We start from the raw sequence: 17147 nt of genomic DNA on the forward strand, positions 1-17147 counted from the left end.
GGTATTAAAGCAAAATAAAGCAGCAAAAGTTTCCTCTCACTAAGTAAACAATTCAAAGATACAGCCATGTTAGTCTGTAGAATCAGTATGTAGAGAGATCCTGTAACACCTTTGAGACTAACTGAAAGAAAGAAGTTGGCAGCATGAGCTTTGGTAAACTGAAGTTTACTTCCTCAGATGGAATTGGCCCAAATGCTTCTGAGGAAGTACAGTGCATCTGCGTCATATGTGGGTGTCTCTTATGCGGCTTCCAGTATATGATACAAAAAATAGATTTAGACCCTGAATGATTAAATCCTCTTTAAAGTCTTCAGCAATGGACTCTAATATGGTCTTTGCTTTTCTCCCCTTTGCTTAGAATTCAACTGGGGAATGTATTCCTCTGTTTTTTGTTGGGGAGACTATCAGGAAATGTGGGCTTTTCACTTTGTATAATGGAAAATTTCCATTTAGCACACACAGTGGGTATGAAAAATTAAAGAGAAATTTGCCTCTTTACTGTTCCTTCCTGATAGCCTCGAAATATGACAAGCAAAATAACATTTTTGTTGTATGCATAACCTGGTGCTGTAGAAATCTCTTGTCTTGTCATTTTATCATCTAGCAGAAGGAAGATGTTTAGTGCAAACTGAGTAGTCAGGGTGTAGATATTTAATTAAAATGGTTAAAAATATGATACTTATATTTTGAGGTTTGCAGTACAAATCTGTAATATAATTACTCATTGGCAGCAGTTACTTGGCCTCGTTCAGTAGCTTCTGACATGTGTGGAGATGTAGGTAAAATACACATACTTATTTTCTTGCTCTACTGCCCAAGGGATTTATTTAATGAATGAAACCAGTCTGTGTGCACATTCCTTTAAAAAAAAAGAAGAGGAAAGAGCAGTACTCAATACACTTACAGACAGAGTCTGGAAAGCCTTTTTCTGCTACTGTATTTTTTGCTCTTTGTTTAATTTTCATTCACTGTGAAGCTCACAGTGATAATCTCAGGGAAATGGCATTTTAGAATGCCCCCCTTCCTTTCAGCAAAATGAGCTGAAGTTCTAGTATAAAGTAGCTTTAAGCTAGGAATCTATTCAGAATGTTGAACTACATGTAGTTTAATATATCAATTTGGTATATTGAATTGGCACTTATTGTTAAGGAAAAAGCAACATGGGATATACAGTGAAAGAAATAAAACATGTATGTGAGAGTCAGGGTGACTCAGCAGAAGCAAATAGAAGCCACACAGGTGTAAAAGGTAATGGAATTAACAAGTCCTAAATGCCAAGGACAGAAATGCAAAGTGGATAATTGAACACACCTGAGAATTGTTAAGTGGTCAAGGCTGAGATGATGAAATCATTAATTGTGGGTTGAACCAAGAGAGCCAATGAGAGTGGATGTACACGCCCACTGGGTGGTATTATCCAAGGACTATAATAATGGCTATGAATCCCAATGTATTGTGTGGGTAGTAGTGGTGAGGAGTTTTGGAGCTGTATATAGTAGAATAAAGTAGATCTTTTATATAAGACTACTGAGTTGTCTGGTGTCTTGGGTGAAGATACAAGAGCCAGCTGGATCCTGAAGAAGTGGGAAGACTTCTGTGGAAGCAAGAGTGAGAAGGCTTGGAGAGTTTGTCAGGGTCTTTGGCCTATTCTCTGTAACTCTGCTGCTTTAGAGCAAAGCTTTAACCACTGGCCAAAACTGGTCAGCGCCAGTGCGTAACAAGGTGGTGAGTTCGAGCCAGAGGTGAAGAGCTACAACTCCCATCATCCCTGACACTTATATGCTATTTCTGTGTGAATGTTTCCATTTTGCAATCCAAACGGGAAGTTCCCTGGGACCAATGGTTGTCTGATGGCTTATATGCTGTGTTGACAGCAATTATAAAAGATGGGGGTTGCATGAAGCTAAAACTGGAAAGATATACTTAAAATTTTCCACCCTGTCCAAATGCAGTTGCATATTTCATTAATGTGGAATGCTTCCCATATTTTATATGCTTTCAAAGGTTGATCTGTCTCCAAGAAATCAAGCCCAGATGCACTAGGAATCTTAAAATTTCCATGAGGGTTACTTCTCCTAGGCAAGTACAATGATAGCAGCGAGTCAGGAGGGATACACTCCTGGAAGAAGCTGCTGGAACACCCCACCAATTTAAACATACGTCCCATCTATGAAAATTCACAGGGTGCTAGTTATTCTTTAGTAAAAAGTTTTGTAATAAGCCAATTTCAGTTCTGTCAAGCATAAGATAGTTAAAGTTGAGCCACAGTTTGCTTGGCTTTGTTGTGTTTCTCTGTCACATTTTTAATCAAAGCATTTTTGTCACCTCTCCCAAAGCCATTTCTTCCTCTTCTGAATATTGAGTGTTCACCTGATGTCCGTGCATTTTTGTGCAAAGCATTTGTGCCTATCTGTGTGGAAGCAGCACGTGTGATTCACCCATGCCGAAGTCTTTGTGAAAGAGTTTACTCTGACTGTAAACAACTCATGGACACTTTTGGAATCATGTGGCCCGAGGAGCTTGAATGCAACAGGTACAGTGCTTTTTATTCAGTCTCTAAATTCTACTGGATTTTACTTGGGCTTCAGACTGAGTCTCTCTGTTCATGCATTTCTCATCAGCAGAATGACTCTCTGTATGGCAGAGCAGTGAGACCACACACACTGCTTCCTTTTCCACATGGTTGATCTGCACTTATTATACCCTCTTTGGTTATACTCTGATACATACAGTTCTCCCACTCCCCTCTATTTTCTTCTATTTGAGGATGGTAGCAATCCAGCAGATTTGGCATAGACATGGAATGCATTATAATGTCTTAAGATGATATATGTGATAAGTATGGTGAGCCTGCTCCTTCTTCAAAGTAAAGAAGTGCTGTGGGAGCAGATGATAGTAAATTTTCAAAAAACTCTATAGGGAAAACTCTTCATTGAATAATATATCGTTGATAATGAAATCCTCTTCTGCCTTTCCCTTCACCATTGTTAGAGAACACACAATTTAACTTGCAGACTTTTGGCGAATTAGGAAACAGAAGAGGCAGGTTGAGTTAACATTAGAAAGGTAGTAAGGGCCTTGTTTCCTGAAGACATCTCTTCTGAACATAAGTTATATGTTCAGGAAGCTGATTTTGTTACATACACACTTAGTCTGTTCAGAGAAGCCCCTGCATAGCAGAACTAGTTTCCTGCACATGATGCTGGCTGAACGTATACTCCAGCCAGCATCCCAGCAGAGGCAGCTTCATCTGTCTTTGCAATCTCCCATCTAGGAGGATGCATGGCAGGGGAAGGACTTTGGGTTCTCCTTGCCTTTCTATCTGAGAGTGAGTGATACACTGGGGAATCTCAGCTGTTATCTCTTATGTCAAGAGCAGGTGTTCTTCTCCCCACCAGCTTCCTACAGGTAGGGTTTGGGAATGCCTCTGGGTTGGATGAGGAACCTCTTTTCAAAGCTCTTTCTAATTCTTTATAGTATAATTCTACATGAAACTATCAGAATAATCTGTTTTTCAGGCTGCAGAAGACTTAACAGTGAATGAATCCCATAGATTGGGGAGGGAAACCTTGCTCTGGACCTAATTTGTCTTTGCAAGTTCCCCTTTCTACCCGTGGTGGTTTTTCTGTCCTTATGTCCAATCATTGTAGAAAATGGGGCTATTTAAAATCTGGCAACTTTTTCATGATGCAAGGATCCCTGCATGCAGTCAGGCAAGATTCTGTATGCTTGAAAGTGGTGCACTGTGCAACACTGTTAAAATTTTCATCCTGACCTACCCATTCCTGGCAAGCAGTTCCTGAGACTCTTCCTAAATTGGAATTTAGTCCCTAGGCTGCAGTCCCAGTCACTGCCCTAGATTGTGGGCCAGTTCTACAATCCCTTAACATATTTTCTCTCCTACCTCTATAGGTTGGAGGATTGTGATGAAAGTGCTGCTGTCACTGCTTCTGCAACCACAAGAGCCCATGGCACTCGGAAGACCCCAGGACAACCTAGAAGGGATTATGGATTTTGGTGCCCACGCCATCTGCAGACCTCCAGTGGACAAGGCTACAAGTTTTTGGGAATTGATCAGTGTGCACCCCCCTGTCCCAACATGTACTTCAGTAACCATGAGCTAGATGTTGCCAAAAGCTTCATTGGAATTGTTTCCATTTTTTGCCTTTGTGCCACTCTTTTCACGTTCCTTACATTTTTGATTGATGTTAAACGATTCAGGTATCCAGAGAGGCCAATCATATATTATTCTGTTTGTTACAGCATAGTGTCTCTTGTTTACTTCCTTGGCTTTCTCCTGGGAAATAGAACAGCTTGCAATCAAGTAGATGAAAAACTACAGCTTGGTACAACCGTTGTTCTTGGTTCTCAGAACAAAGGCTGCACAATTATTTTTATGGCCTTGTATTTTTTCACAATGGCAGGAACTGTATGGTGGGTGATTCTCACAGTCACTTGGTTCCTAGCTGCTGGACGTAAATGGAGTTGTGAAGCTATTGAACAAAAAGCATTGTGGTTCCATGCAGTTGCCTGGGGCATGCCCGGCTTTCTCACTGTTATGCTTCTGGCCATGAACAAAGTAGAAGGTGACAACATCAGTGGTGTTTGTTTTGTTGGCCTCTATGACTTAGATGTGTCCCGATTCTTTGTCCTTTTGCCTTTGTGCCTTTGTGTTTTTGTTGGTTTGTCTCTTCTTCTAGCAGGAATAATTTCTCTAAACCATGTGCGGCAAGTCATACAGCATGATGGCAGAAATCAAGAAAAGTTGAAGAAATTCATGATTCGAATTGGTGTCTTCAGTGGCTTATACCTGGTACCTCTAGTAATGCTCTTGGGATGCTACATCTATGAACAAGTGTACAGGAAGACCTGGGAAATCACATGGGTGTATGACCATTGTGATGAATTTCATATACCCTGCCCTTATCAGGTAAGCAGTAAATACTTGCACAGCACATATCTGAAGAACAAAGAGTTTTGGGATGCTTGATTGTTTTGGTAATTTGCTGCAAAAATACATGTGGTATGATTTTTTTCCAGTGATGTGTGCTATTTTATGGATAATCTGTAGACAGCGAAAGAGCCTTCAATGGTAAGGTTTTAGTGCACTATCCATAACTTTTTAATTGGGCTCTCCTATTGTGAGTAAACCTTTTGTGTAAATACCAAGCACAGATGTGGATTTCTTTTTGATTTTATAAAACTCTCCAGAATTGTTAGTATTTTCTATGTCAACCATAATATAAATAAAAAAAGTTAGGAAGAAAATTCTGCTGCTCAGTGTAAAAATATTAGAATAATAGAACACAATAATAGGTTTTGAAATCGATCTGTTCCTTTTAGGAGATGTTGAATAAGTAAAATTTAGAACTGGGAGGTAAAAAATGGTTTTTTTCCCCCTTTCCAGTGAAATAAATGGCAAAATCTTCTGTCTATGCTATGTATATTATGGCAGCTTCTATTGTTGCTAGGTTTTCAAAATAGCAATAAGGGACAGTTGAAATTCTTGACATGCAGGGTTGACAGTCAGGAAGTAGCCATTGACAAATTCATGTTCTACCTAAATACTAAATGAAAGTACAGGCATACTTCAGTTAACAAAGGCCTGTTCCAGACGGGCGTATAGTATATCCCCAGGACGTACTAGGGTTAGGAAGGGGCGTCACTTTCTGATGCCCCTAACCCTAGTACGTACTGGGTCCGTACAAAATGGCGGCGCCCTTCCACACAGGCGCCGCCATCTTGACGTCGCAGACGTGTAGCATCCGGACGTCGTGCAGAGGGCTGACGCCGCGAGTGCGCGACTAGCGCCTCGGCGCCACTTCCGGGATGCAAAAAGAAGAATAATTTTGGCACTTCTTTTTTGCTGCGCCTGGGAACCACGCGGTTTGGTCGCTGTGGTTCCCGGACACAGCAACTGGCAGCGACGACAGACTGTCGCTTTCAGGCGGTCTGTAACGCGCCAAAGTCTCTGACATAGAAGCTCCTCTTTACAAAGTCTTTTTACACCTGCCAGCCTCCCCTCTGCAAATATTCTGTCTAGCTGGAAATACTTTATCAGAATCAGCACTGCGAGGATGGTGAAGGAGGGTTGGGGAAGAAGATTTTAAGTATCCTTCCAATATCGGGCTGCAGAAAAATGTCTGCAGTAAACAATCTAGTAAAGTTTGAGATAAAGCAGGTAGGTAAACAACTGCCTCCGAATCCATTACTGAGCAAGCACAAATAGAAAAGCAGAGGGAAAGGGGGAAGTGCCATTGTTTTTACTTGATGTGTTTGTTTCCATCTATTGAAGATGAACACTTCAACACAATTCATTACATTTACTTCAGTCCAAATGTCTTGAAATAACTAATCCGCTCAAAGAAAAGTCTGTGATTTCAGCTAATTTTGATTCTCAAACTAATAAAAATAAATATAGATGGGAAGGTCTGGAAGAATTTGAGGGAAAATAACTTTTTTTTCTGAAGCTTTTATTTTTTTTTTAAAAAAAATAGTAATTAAGGACAATGGGACATTTTATTTCAGAATTATGCATAAAATATTTAAGATAAAATGTTCATATATTGCTACCTGTACTTTGAAAGCTATAGAACAGGTAGTTTCTATGTAGTATCTCACATTATTGAAATTGCTGGTCTTGGTTTCCTTTTCTCAGTTCTTTTTATGGTAATGAGTGCTTTATGTCAGCTTGACACTGTGGAGGACTGGAGCGACAAAATAATTTTCTACATTTTGCTAATGTTTGCCATTTCTTCCCTTTTTATTGGTTTGTTCCCCCTGTTTTTCATAAAGTCACAATGCCACAAGGATTTCTTGTATTTTAGATGTACCTCTTGGCTCCATTTGTAACAAAAGACAATTTAAAAAAAAGTAATTTCAAATTATATTCATTTTCTGAATAATATGGCAGACATGATACCTTCACGCCAAATCACCTTATCCATAATGCATTTTATATGCTAAAGTAACAATGTGATGTTCCAGAAACCCCCAAGACAGGGAAAACATCCAATGGTTTCAAAAGTTTTGGAAATTTTACATCTCTGAACCAGAATGATAACAGAGAGAGCTGAATTTGCCAAGACACATTAAAATAAAATTAGAGGCTTAGGTGAGACAGGCAAGTATGTGCTTGAGTTGAAGTTGTCCTTTGAAAAGCTTGCTCTTCACAGGAATGGATTAATTTTGCAGTGAGCAGCAGGAAAAAAATCATTGTACATTTTCCTCAGGCATTCTGAAGATTCTGCCTGATCTAATTAACTTCAGCTCATCAGTTTTGTCATCTTTCCACCGTACTCAGATGACACAACCATGTTGGCTAGTGCTGCTCTCCACTCACAATAATCAGTCAAACCTTTCCTGTCTTTTTAGCTCCCTCTTTTCATATAGTGTGGCCATGTTTTGCAATTTTAAGAGCTGTTGTGTATCTATACATGTCTTTTGATATTAAAAATGTAGAGAAAGAACATCATGCCCTCAAATAAGAATTAAGGAGACACATGCACACTCCTTTAGGAGTTTCTTCAGGTTTCTACAGGATTTCTGTGTTTGTACTTTTGTGCACTTATTTGGACTGATAGAATAGCAAATTTTTCTGGATTTTCGTTTTGTGTGTGCGCGTGTGTCTCCCTAATTCTTATTTGAGGGTGTGATGTTCTTACGGTCATACAATAAGGCTGATAGAAATGTTGTGACAAGATTTGTATCCTCTCTGCTGCTACTTGCAGCACTGCCATTACCAGAGATTCTTAGGCAAGCCAGGTTAATAGGAGCAATTTAAGTGTGCCTGGGTGAAGCACAGCTGAAATAAAACTGGAACAGACTTATTGTGTTGCTGTTTTCTTTGTCTTCTGAGGTATAATGCAGAAAAACAATTTTTCTATTGAATTGTTAATGAATAGTGATTGTTTTCCAGGTCAAGATATTAGCAAGGCCTGAAGTATTTTTGTTTCTGATGAAATATCTGATGACCTTAATTGTTGGCATCTCTCCAGTCTTCTGGGTGGGAAGCAAAAAGACCTGTTCTGAATGGGCTAATTTCTTCACCAGAAATCGCAAAAGAGAGTAAGGCCCTTTTTATTTATTTTTATTTTTGTGGATGGTGGTCTTTATAAATGAAGAGCTTAAAACTATAAACACTGTTAACGGGCAGGCTTTCAAGAATATGTGTTAAATAGTCATGTCTTGACTTTGTGTATATGTTGCAAAGTCTAGAAATGCCTTCTATTCTTTATTATGTCTGGGTGATTATTGTTAGTTGCTATTAATGGAGTAGGGGGGAGATAAAATTTTCCCCACAAAGCATTCTTCTTTGGTTAGTTTCTTTTTACCAGGAGGGCCTAAATGCCCTAAAGTCACCATATTGTGTCTGATCTTGGAGGCTAAATAGAGTCAACCCTGGCTAGTATTGGATGAGAGACCACCAATGAACACCAGATACTGTAGGCTATTTTCAGAGGAAGGAACTGACAAAACCAGCTCTCATTCCTTGCCTAAGAAAACCCTTTGAAATTCGTATGTGTGCGCACACGTGTGTGTGTGTGCACCTTCAAGTTGCCTATCGACTTAGGGTGACTCCATGAATTTCAATCTCCAGTGCTTAGAACATTGGATGTTGAACTAGCTCCACATTCCAGTTTGACAATAAGTTGCCTGTGGCAAATAACATACAGTACTCTCATTCTATTCTGTAGCCAAGAACTTGGAAAGAATGTGTTTCTGAACATTAAGTTTAAATTTTTTTCTGGCAGGATATTGATAGCTGGAGATATTATTCTATCCCTGACTTTGTATAGAAGGGGAGAATAATAGTTACTCAGTTTATGAGTCCTTAGAAGGATGACAAATGCGCACAGTACTTTGCATCTTAGTGTTATTTTGTGCCTATTTCTGTAACTTTGCTCCATATAAACACATTAACATTTTTAAAACTGCAGTCTGGCACAATTTTAATCAATAGGGATTTTAACAGTAATATGAATAAGAGGGAAGTTTTAGTTTTGAATGCTGCAATAGGCACATTTACTAAATAATTATAGAAGACAGTTTTAATCAGCACACATTGTCTCTGTTCTTCCTGTTTAGCCCAATCAGTGAAAGCCGGAGAGTGTTGCAAGAGTCATGCGAATTTTTCTTAAAGCACAACTCTAAAGTGAAACACAAAAAGAAGCACTACAAATCCAGCTCTCACAAACTGAAGGTAATTTCAAAATCAATGGGGACCAGCACAGGTGTCACAACCAATCATGGCACTTCTGCAATAGCAATTGCAAACCATGATTACTTGAGCCAAGAGACATTCACTGAGATCAAAAGCTGTCCAGAATTATCTGAGAGAAATTTGGACGCAGATGGAACACCCAGCCAGAAAGTGGAAGAAGAGGAGTTTGCCCACAGTGAGCAGAGTGGATTGCCAACAGTAACCAGTCCTAAAGTGCCTTTGGAACAACTAGAAAAGAGTGGCAAGGCAGACAATAAGCAAAATATCAACTTTTCAGAAAGCATGAAGAGAATGGCTGAAGGAAGGTAAAGCACTCTTTCCCCCTTATTTACTTTACATTTTAGCTAACATATTTTTTGTGCAACAGTCAAGGGAAAAATTACACTTTACTAATAAACAAGTTTTTCCCACAAAGCTGTAGTAGCTGTACTGGGTAGACAGTTGAAATGATCAATGACAAGAAATGGATTTTCTTACACAGCTACGTAATTTGTACCCTGAAAATGAAGTGTTGTGATGCACTGTTTTATATGGATGGTGTCGTGTCCAGTGTGTGTTGATCTTGGAGCTGCAATATAAACTTCAAGATTAGACGAACCAAAATAACAGGCATTAACAGAGGGACAGCTTGATTCAGCAGACACTCAAAGGTTCAATTACATAGATGCTTTGAGCAGTCTCTGAAACCAAAGTAACAGTTTCTGCAGTCATGTTGGGCTTAGATACAGGAAGCTTGTTTGGTCTTGCTCATAGGATGCTGCAGTATTTATGTTTTATCACCTATACGTTTATGAAATGAAATTCATTTCATGGTTTTCTAGTGAAGGCAAAGTAGCAGACATATTTTTAGAATGGATTGCATGTTGAAATGCTGTACACATATTGAAAATACACCAAAATATCTTTGGCAGTCGCCTAGAAATTTTACTCTAATCTGTGGGTCCCATTGCTAGCAGGCACAAAGGTCTGCTGATCTTGGTCCTGATCCAGCTTCTGTAAATTATTGTATTGTAGATTAGCAAGCCTGATATTTCATTGCTCATTAGGTAGCATTGCCTTATTCAGAGATGGATCATGGGTCTGGGTAGCCCAAAATCGTAGTTCTGAGTAGAAGTAGTTGCTCTTTCTGAGGTGTAGAGGTCTTTCCCACCACTGAACATCTTCAACTAGAGATGCTAGCCTTTGGACATACATGCAGAGCATGTGATTCCCTATACAATGAGTAGTCCCTTTAGGCCTCATTTTTTAATGCTGTGTATTTCTTTAATGCTTGTTCTGTTGTATGTCTGTTTTAGTGCTTAATATTCTGTAGTTTTCTTGAAGTTTGGTGTTTAATAGTTCTCTTTTCGTACATAACAGGACAACTCCTAAAAGTGACGTTATTGAAACTGTACCACTCCAAATAAGCCATCCACACCTTGATGTTTCCCAGCCAGGCAGTATCAAAGGGTCAATCTTGCTATCTGCCCAATCTTCGTCAGATTCAAGAAAAGCTCAAGAGTCTGGTCATAGTTCAAATGGTTGAAAGTGAAAACACATAACTGTGAATAACTTCAGGTCATGAAATACATGGATTCCTTGTTACACTGGAAATGACTGTTGCATTGTATCTTTCAAGTAAGCACTATGCACATCCTTTTAGATTGCACTTCAGGCAAAACTGAAATTTTATTATAATGATGCCTTGTGATTATTAGTTGTTTGCATTCCAAAAGTGTACCAGCTACTTGTAGATCTAAGGGGGGAAGAGCAGAATGAACCTTACCACTTTGTAAATCATTGAATATGTCAGCAATACACAGTTGTAGCAGTTTGATATCATTTCTGTCATGGCTGCATCCTATTGAATCCTGGTATTTGCTCTCTTTTGATATACTTAGAATTCTCTGCTAAATCATTTTGATGCTGTAGTTTAGGAGAGTGCACTAGTGCTCTCAAAGAGAATTCTAAGTACCTGACCAGACTTCAAATCCCAGAATTCTGTAGGGTGGAGTCATGATAATTAAATTAGTACCAAATCTATAACCATTTGGTGTAGATAAACCCTGTATGCCAAGCTGCATTAAAGTAATAGGGAGAAAGATCTGATATTGTGAAATATTTTGGGAAAACCTAATAGTTTCATCTTTTTGGGAGAAGTGCTATTTACTGTTTTAAAACCTGGGATTCAGATCATCATAACTAGCTGTGTCACAACTACAGGACAGACTATTCTTCAAGGATTTGCTTAAGGTGCAGCACTTATAACCAGTGACTTCAGCTGAAACATAATCCTGTCTCCAATCTAAAGGTGGAAAAATGCATCCCTGAGATTGCATGCAGCTCTCTGAGGCTGATTTTGAGGCCAACACTCTCCAAATTCCCTGGTATGTCTTTTTTTCTAAGAAGAAAGGATGACTTGCCTTTCCCAGATGCCTCACCTTTTAAAAAGGTTGCAGCGCTTCCTTTTGGCAATCCCTATGCCCCCCCCCCCCCCAGCGTTCCCAGTAGAAGATCAGCTCCTGGATTTGCTATAGTTACCCAACCCTGCTCTGACCCCAATTATGAGACGTTTTTGGCTTTTTTACTGGGAAATCCTTAGTCCTTCCTTAAGACATGTGGGTATTTACAGCAATCTCTGCGATTCTTCTGGTGTAGCAGTAGATAAGATGCTGGCCAGAAATCTATTGAAGGCCTTGGTCCAGCCAGAGTTGTGGCGTTGTCTTTGTGTAGTAGAACTGTATGTAGTCTTATGAAGAAAGATGGTAGTCTTGAAAAGCAGCTAAGAAATGCATGAAAGAATAATAATTGTGGCAAGGACACATCGGTGCAGATTCTTTGTCATCGGTGCAGATTCTTTGGTTGCAGATTCTGTGTTGTTGCTGGATTTTGGTGCTTTCTCAAGGAAAGAAGTTGTTACTTTGAACCCATGGTTGATGTATATGTCTGGGTCATTAGCGCTATTTTGCAGTGCTGTATGTTGAAATGGAAAGGGATTCTTGAATTTTAAAAAGTTTGACCTAGCTGTTTTGTGTGTAGTTCTATGTAGAGTTCAATGGTGGCTTGTGGCTTCCGTGTCAGTGGGACAGTGAATCTGTTCCACGTTTTACCCCAGACTGTAAAAGGATCTGTTTGAGGTGCGAAATTATATGTCCAAAGTAGAGCCAATTTATTGGGTAGCTCCTTTGAAACTGAAACCCACAATGGATCCAGTGTCCCACTGATTTGGAGGCCACCAGATGCCAATGATAGAGCTTTAGTATGCTTAATATAAATTTCTCTCAAAGCCTGCATGGTTTTTTCTAGGATCATGTGAGTAGGTGGAAATAACCAACTGCTGTTAAGATATCATGGGCAATAACTAAGTTATTTAGGCAAGCCGCTACCTTCCCAATTTGAAATTTAAATACCTTCTTGCAATATATTTCTTTTATAAGGAGGATTCTGCATAAATGGGCACCGAACCCTATTTTTTTCTTCATCCTGCATTTGTAGAGAACTTACAGTACACAATAACTGTGAAACTCATTTTTCAGTATTTTGTAGCTTTGATGAGTTAAGCTTTAATTTATATAATGTTTTTTAAAAAAACTTCTTATAGATGAAAGAGGTTTAATTTGGAAAATTGAACCAAGACTGCTTTATTTGCCAGAAGCCATACAGTCGTGATCTTTGCATTTTGTAAAATTTGAGACTTCATGATTTCTAAGCCTCTTCTTTAATTTCACATATTGGAGGCTGGGAATAGTAAATCTGGTGAGGAAAAGATCAAGATACGAGCTTTTTCTATGTTAGACCTCACGTAGTTTAGTGCACGCTCAGATTTTTCCACCTTGTGGCACTTGTTCCAGATCATTAAAATGGTTGTTGTGTTGCTCAAAAATTATTCTAGGTCAAGAGAGTAGCAAGATAATTCAGAAGACCCTTGTTGCTCACAATTGAGAGGTTCTGGATCATATACACTAGTGTAGGCCCAGGGATTCCCTGGTGGTCTTGCCTGGTTTGATAGGAAGAAATTGTTAGGGCCTTCTGTAGGGTGGTAGAAGTTGCAGGTTTTTTTCCCTTAAATTCAGATGAGTTTTTGCTTGTCAGGCTTTGCAGCTTATTCAAACCTTGGATTGCCTGATCTGTAGCCATGAAGCATGACCAGTAAAAAGAAAAATGTGAACATAATCAGCAGGGCAGGCAGATGGAAGAGAGGATAACTCTCTTGGGCATTTCTCATTACACTGAATCACCTTTTCCTAATTTTCCTGTATTACACTGGATTTGGCTGTGACTGCATCCCAGATACTTCCACAAATAGGCTGTGTTCATGTCTGAGACAACCCCATTTCCTCTTGTCCTAGAGGTCTAAACAGATTACTTTTTAGCAAGAAGACAAACTGTAGGATTTAGTAGCAATACTCTTGCCTTTTGCAGCTTTCTGCAAAAGAACAAAGGGAATCATGGGGCTAGAGTCCATCTTTCTTTAGGAGAGGGCTGGGAGACCTTTGACCCTACTCCCACAGCCTTTATCACTGGCCTTGCTAGATGGGGCTTTTGAGAGTTCAAATCCAAAATGGAGATGGTGATGGGTAAAAGGTTCCCCATCCCTGCTATTAAATTTACATATTTTATGGATAGTAGATGGCAACTGTGCCTTCTCCCTACAGTGCAGAACACCAACCATAATGTGGAGATGTGAAAAAGCAACCAACCTTAATGTGGTTCCAGGACACCCTGTGGATGCCAAAATCCGTGGATGCTCAAGGCCCATTAGATACAGAGGTTTAGTACAATGGTGGCCTTTATATAAAATGGCAAAATCGAGGTTTGCTTTTTGAAATTTATATATATATTTTAAACACTTTCAAGCTGTGGACTCTTGAATCAGTGGATTAAAAAACCCCTCAGATATGACCATATAGTAACTGCTTCCAGATCAATTTCGGTGATAAAACATGACCCAAAATAATGTTCAGCAATATGCATTCTGTGGTTTACAATACTGCATAATTGATTAAAACTATACATTTGTTTTTAAAAGGTTTCTTCCTAATATGTGTACACTAAACCAGCAAAAGTAATGTAAAAGCTTATACTTTATGGTGCTCTATTTCTTTCTGAAAAATAGATTAAATAGTTTGTATGTGTGATGACTAGGTCCCCCATGTCAGGATTCAACCGTACTCATCATGGTATCCCTGTGAATTTAATTCTCCTGAGTAACTTCCAGCAAGAAGCACTTTTTGCTACTTTGAAAACAGACAAAGCTGGCAGTATTTCTCATAAGTAACCAGTCAATGAGGCTGTAGGATAGTCTCTGCTGCTGAGTCACTAATCCTGCAGATTCTCCCAAGGTCTGAATGGGACCTAGCATGCTCTTTAAAAATTCCTTTCCTATGTCCTGTTATGTGGGATATCTCTGGTTCCTTACCTCCACCTTCCCAAACTTCTCTTCATGTTGTCAGGCGTGCAAGTAGCAAATTTCTCAGCTTCCAATGAAGATCTGTCTCCCTTAGGTGTTTTGTTCAATGCCACCACCCCTGCTGAGGTCAGGAAAAAAGAGAATCTTTCAGCCCCACCCCCTAGCTGCATCCTCATTGCAGAAATAACCAGGCTTGACACCACTTTACCTGCCATTGCTCCATGCTGTGGAATTCTGGGAATTGTAGTTTGTCAGGGGACCAGAGCTCTGTGACAGAGAAGGCTAAATGTGCCACAAAACTACAGTCCCCAGAATTCCATAGCATGAAGCCATGGCAGTTAAAGTGGTATCAAACTGAATTCTTTCTGCAGTGTTGATGCAGCCCAAGTCATTACTTGCCACTTATGCTCAAATTATGCTTAGATGCCTAGAGAAGATTTTAAAAATCAATGAAAAAAAGAGAGGAACGGATTTCCTTGTAAAAGGAAAACACATTTGCAGGTCTTCTGCTGCGGTTTTGAGAACGGTTTTCTCCTGAACTTTATCATTGCACAAATTGACTCCTATGAATAAAATTCTTGGTATTGCCATAAGTTGACAGGCAGCTTGAACGCGCGTGCGTGCGTGCATGCGCACACACACACACACACACACACACTGGCTATAGACTGTGTGTCAGAGGAAGGAACTGGGAAAAACCACCTCTGAGTATTCCTTGCCTAAGAAAACCCTATGAAATTCACCATAAGTCAAAAGGCTTGAAGACACATACATACATGGAGGTGAGTGCAAAGGAAACATTCTACATAAAGCATGGGAGCAGCTTTAAAGTAGTGACCAAGGATCTGCACTTTCAATCCTGCAAGGTAGTACAGGCTGTAAGATACTTTATCTGCATGCCAGACATACAGTGGGCCCTTGCTGTCTACAGGGGTATGGTTCCAGGATCCCCCATGGATACCAAAATCCATGGATGCTCCAATCCCATTAAATACAATGGCATAGTAGCATTGTATCCCTTATAAAATAACAAAATCAGGGTATGCTTTTTGGAATTTATATATTTTAAAGTATTTTCAAGCCATGAATGATTGAATCCATGGGTGACTGTAGTAATGCACATTGATGTTTGGCCATTTCTAGAGACATGCTAGAAAGTGGGAAGTGGGATTGTAAAAGAGGTATGGGGGTCTTGTGTTTTTTTTTTTAAGTTCTGGATAGGAGCTATAAAAATCTTGTTTTCTTATGTATAATATCCTTGCAGGGAGTTTTGGGCATTGTTTTCATATTTCTGAAAAGGGGAACACAGAATTAGAGGCAGGGGAAGTCTTGGCATCTGTTCTGTAAGCCCCTCTTTTATTCTGTTCAGGAGATGTAATGCTGCACTTGCTCTGTTGAAAGGGAACAGTTCTCTTCTTACATTTAGAAGCACTTTTAGTATATCATGCAAGCTAGTAGTAGTTTATCCTTGGGCTAACCTAGTCACAATGGGTAGACTTCTGGCTATTCTGTGTACTTCTCATAAGTGAGTAATAGTCTCACAGTGAGTAACAGTAATAGAGATGAGTGATATATCCAGTTCTATGACACTAACATTGCTCTACTTTTAGAACTTTTCTGCATCCTTGCCTGTTTGCTCTGTTAATTACATTTTTTAAGCAGCCCTAGTTTTTGCATTCCACTTTATGAGTTATGTTTAGGATGCAACGTAAAACTACTGCATTAAAATGTAATGTAAATGCCAGGTGAATAAGGAGGGTAGTTCTGATGGACCAATTCTTGTTTTAAATATGGTATACTGAATTTTGAATGTATTCTGTTTCTCTGCATTATATAACTTTGTAATTTATTGCCTTAAACAAAAGTATTGGTGGTTTTACTGGATTCTTCCTTATTTTCAGCGCACAATATTTTTGCAGTAATGCTGTAAATATTTCCTGAGAAAAAATAGAAACTTTAAAGTGCTCTTTTATTGCCACTTCTGTAATTTTTTTTAAAAAAATTGTAGACATTTTGGCACATGTATTTTTACTATCAAGGTCAATAAAGTTTTCTATACTATGTAAAAGAGGCTTGAGTATTCTTGTTTGTTCAGAAGTTATCCATCTCAGGTCAGCCCTACTACTAGGTGGTTTAGATGCTGAATTGGAGATAAGGAACAGCACTGACATTTTGGAGAGCAGTTGTGTGTGCCACATGGGTTGCCTTGCACTCCCCAAGCTATCGTGCTGCCCTTCATTGTGAGAGATGACAGGGTCCTGTGACTGGAGTTGAAATAAGAGTCAGCTCTCAACACAGGACATGTATGCTTCTATACATGAAATTGATGTACATATTGTACTACCCCACAAGCAGCAAAATGTCTTGAATTGGACCTGTGTAAGAAATGAAGTTTACATCTTAACCAAGGCAGACATTTGGTTAATTGTGCATCACATTTCTGGGTGAAGATAAACATCCATCTTGTCCAGCACTCTCTTTTCAACAATGGACAGCTGGTTGTCCCTCAAAAGTTCACAAGCAGATTGTGGAAGG

At 39.3% G+C, this 17147-nt stretch overlaps 1 protein-coding gene across 1 annotated transcript in view; it reads left to right on the forward strand.

Moving 5' to 3' along the window:
- FZD6 (frizzled class receptor 6) overlaps positions 1-16645 on the forward strand; it is a 29388-nt gene extending 12743 nt beyond the window's left edge. Inside the window, exons 3-7 of the mRNA XM_089517757.1 lie at positions 2337-2533; positions 3913-4930; positions 7919-8067; positions 9088-9528; positions 10583-16645. Coding sequence (XP_089373883.1) covers positions 2337-2533; positions 3913-4930; positions 7919-8067; positions 9088-9528; positions 10583-10748 — 1971 coding nt within the window. The 3' untranslated portion in view covers positions 10749-16645. The remainder of the gene's footprint in view (positions 1-2336; positions 2534-3912; positions 4931-7918; positions 8068-9087; positions 9529-10582) is intronic.
- The last annotated feature ends 502 nt before the right edge of the window (positions 16646-17147 follow it).

Source organism: Sceloporus occidentalis, unplaced genomic scaffold (genome assembly GCF_023333645.1).
Source record: "Sceloporus occidentalis isolate IW3139 unplaced genomic scaffold, rSceOcc1.0.p SCAF_3, whole genome shotgun sequence".
Taxonomy (NCBI): Eukaryota; Metazoa; Chordata; class Lepidosauria; order Squamata; family Phrynosomatidae; genus Sceloporus; species Sceloporus occidentalis.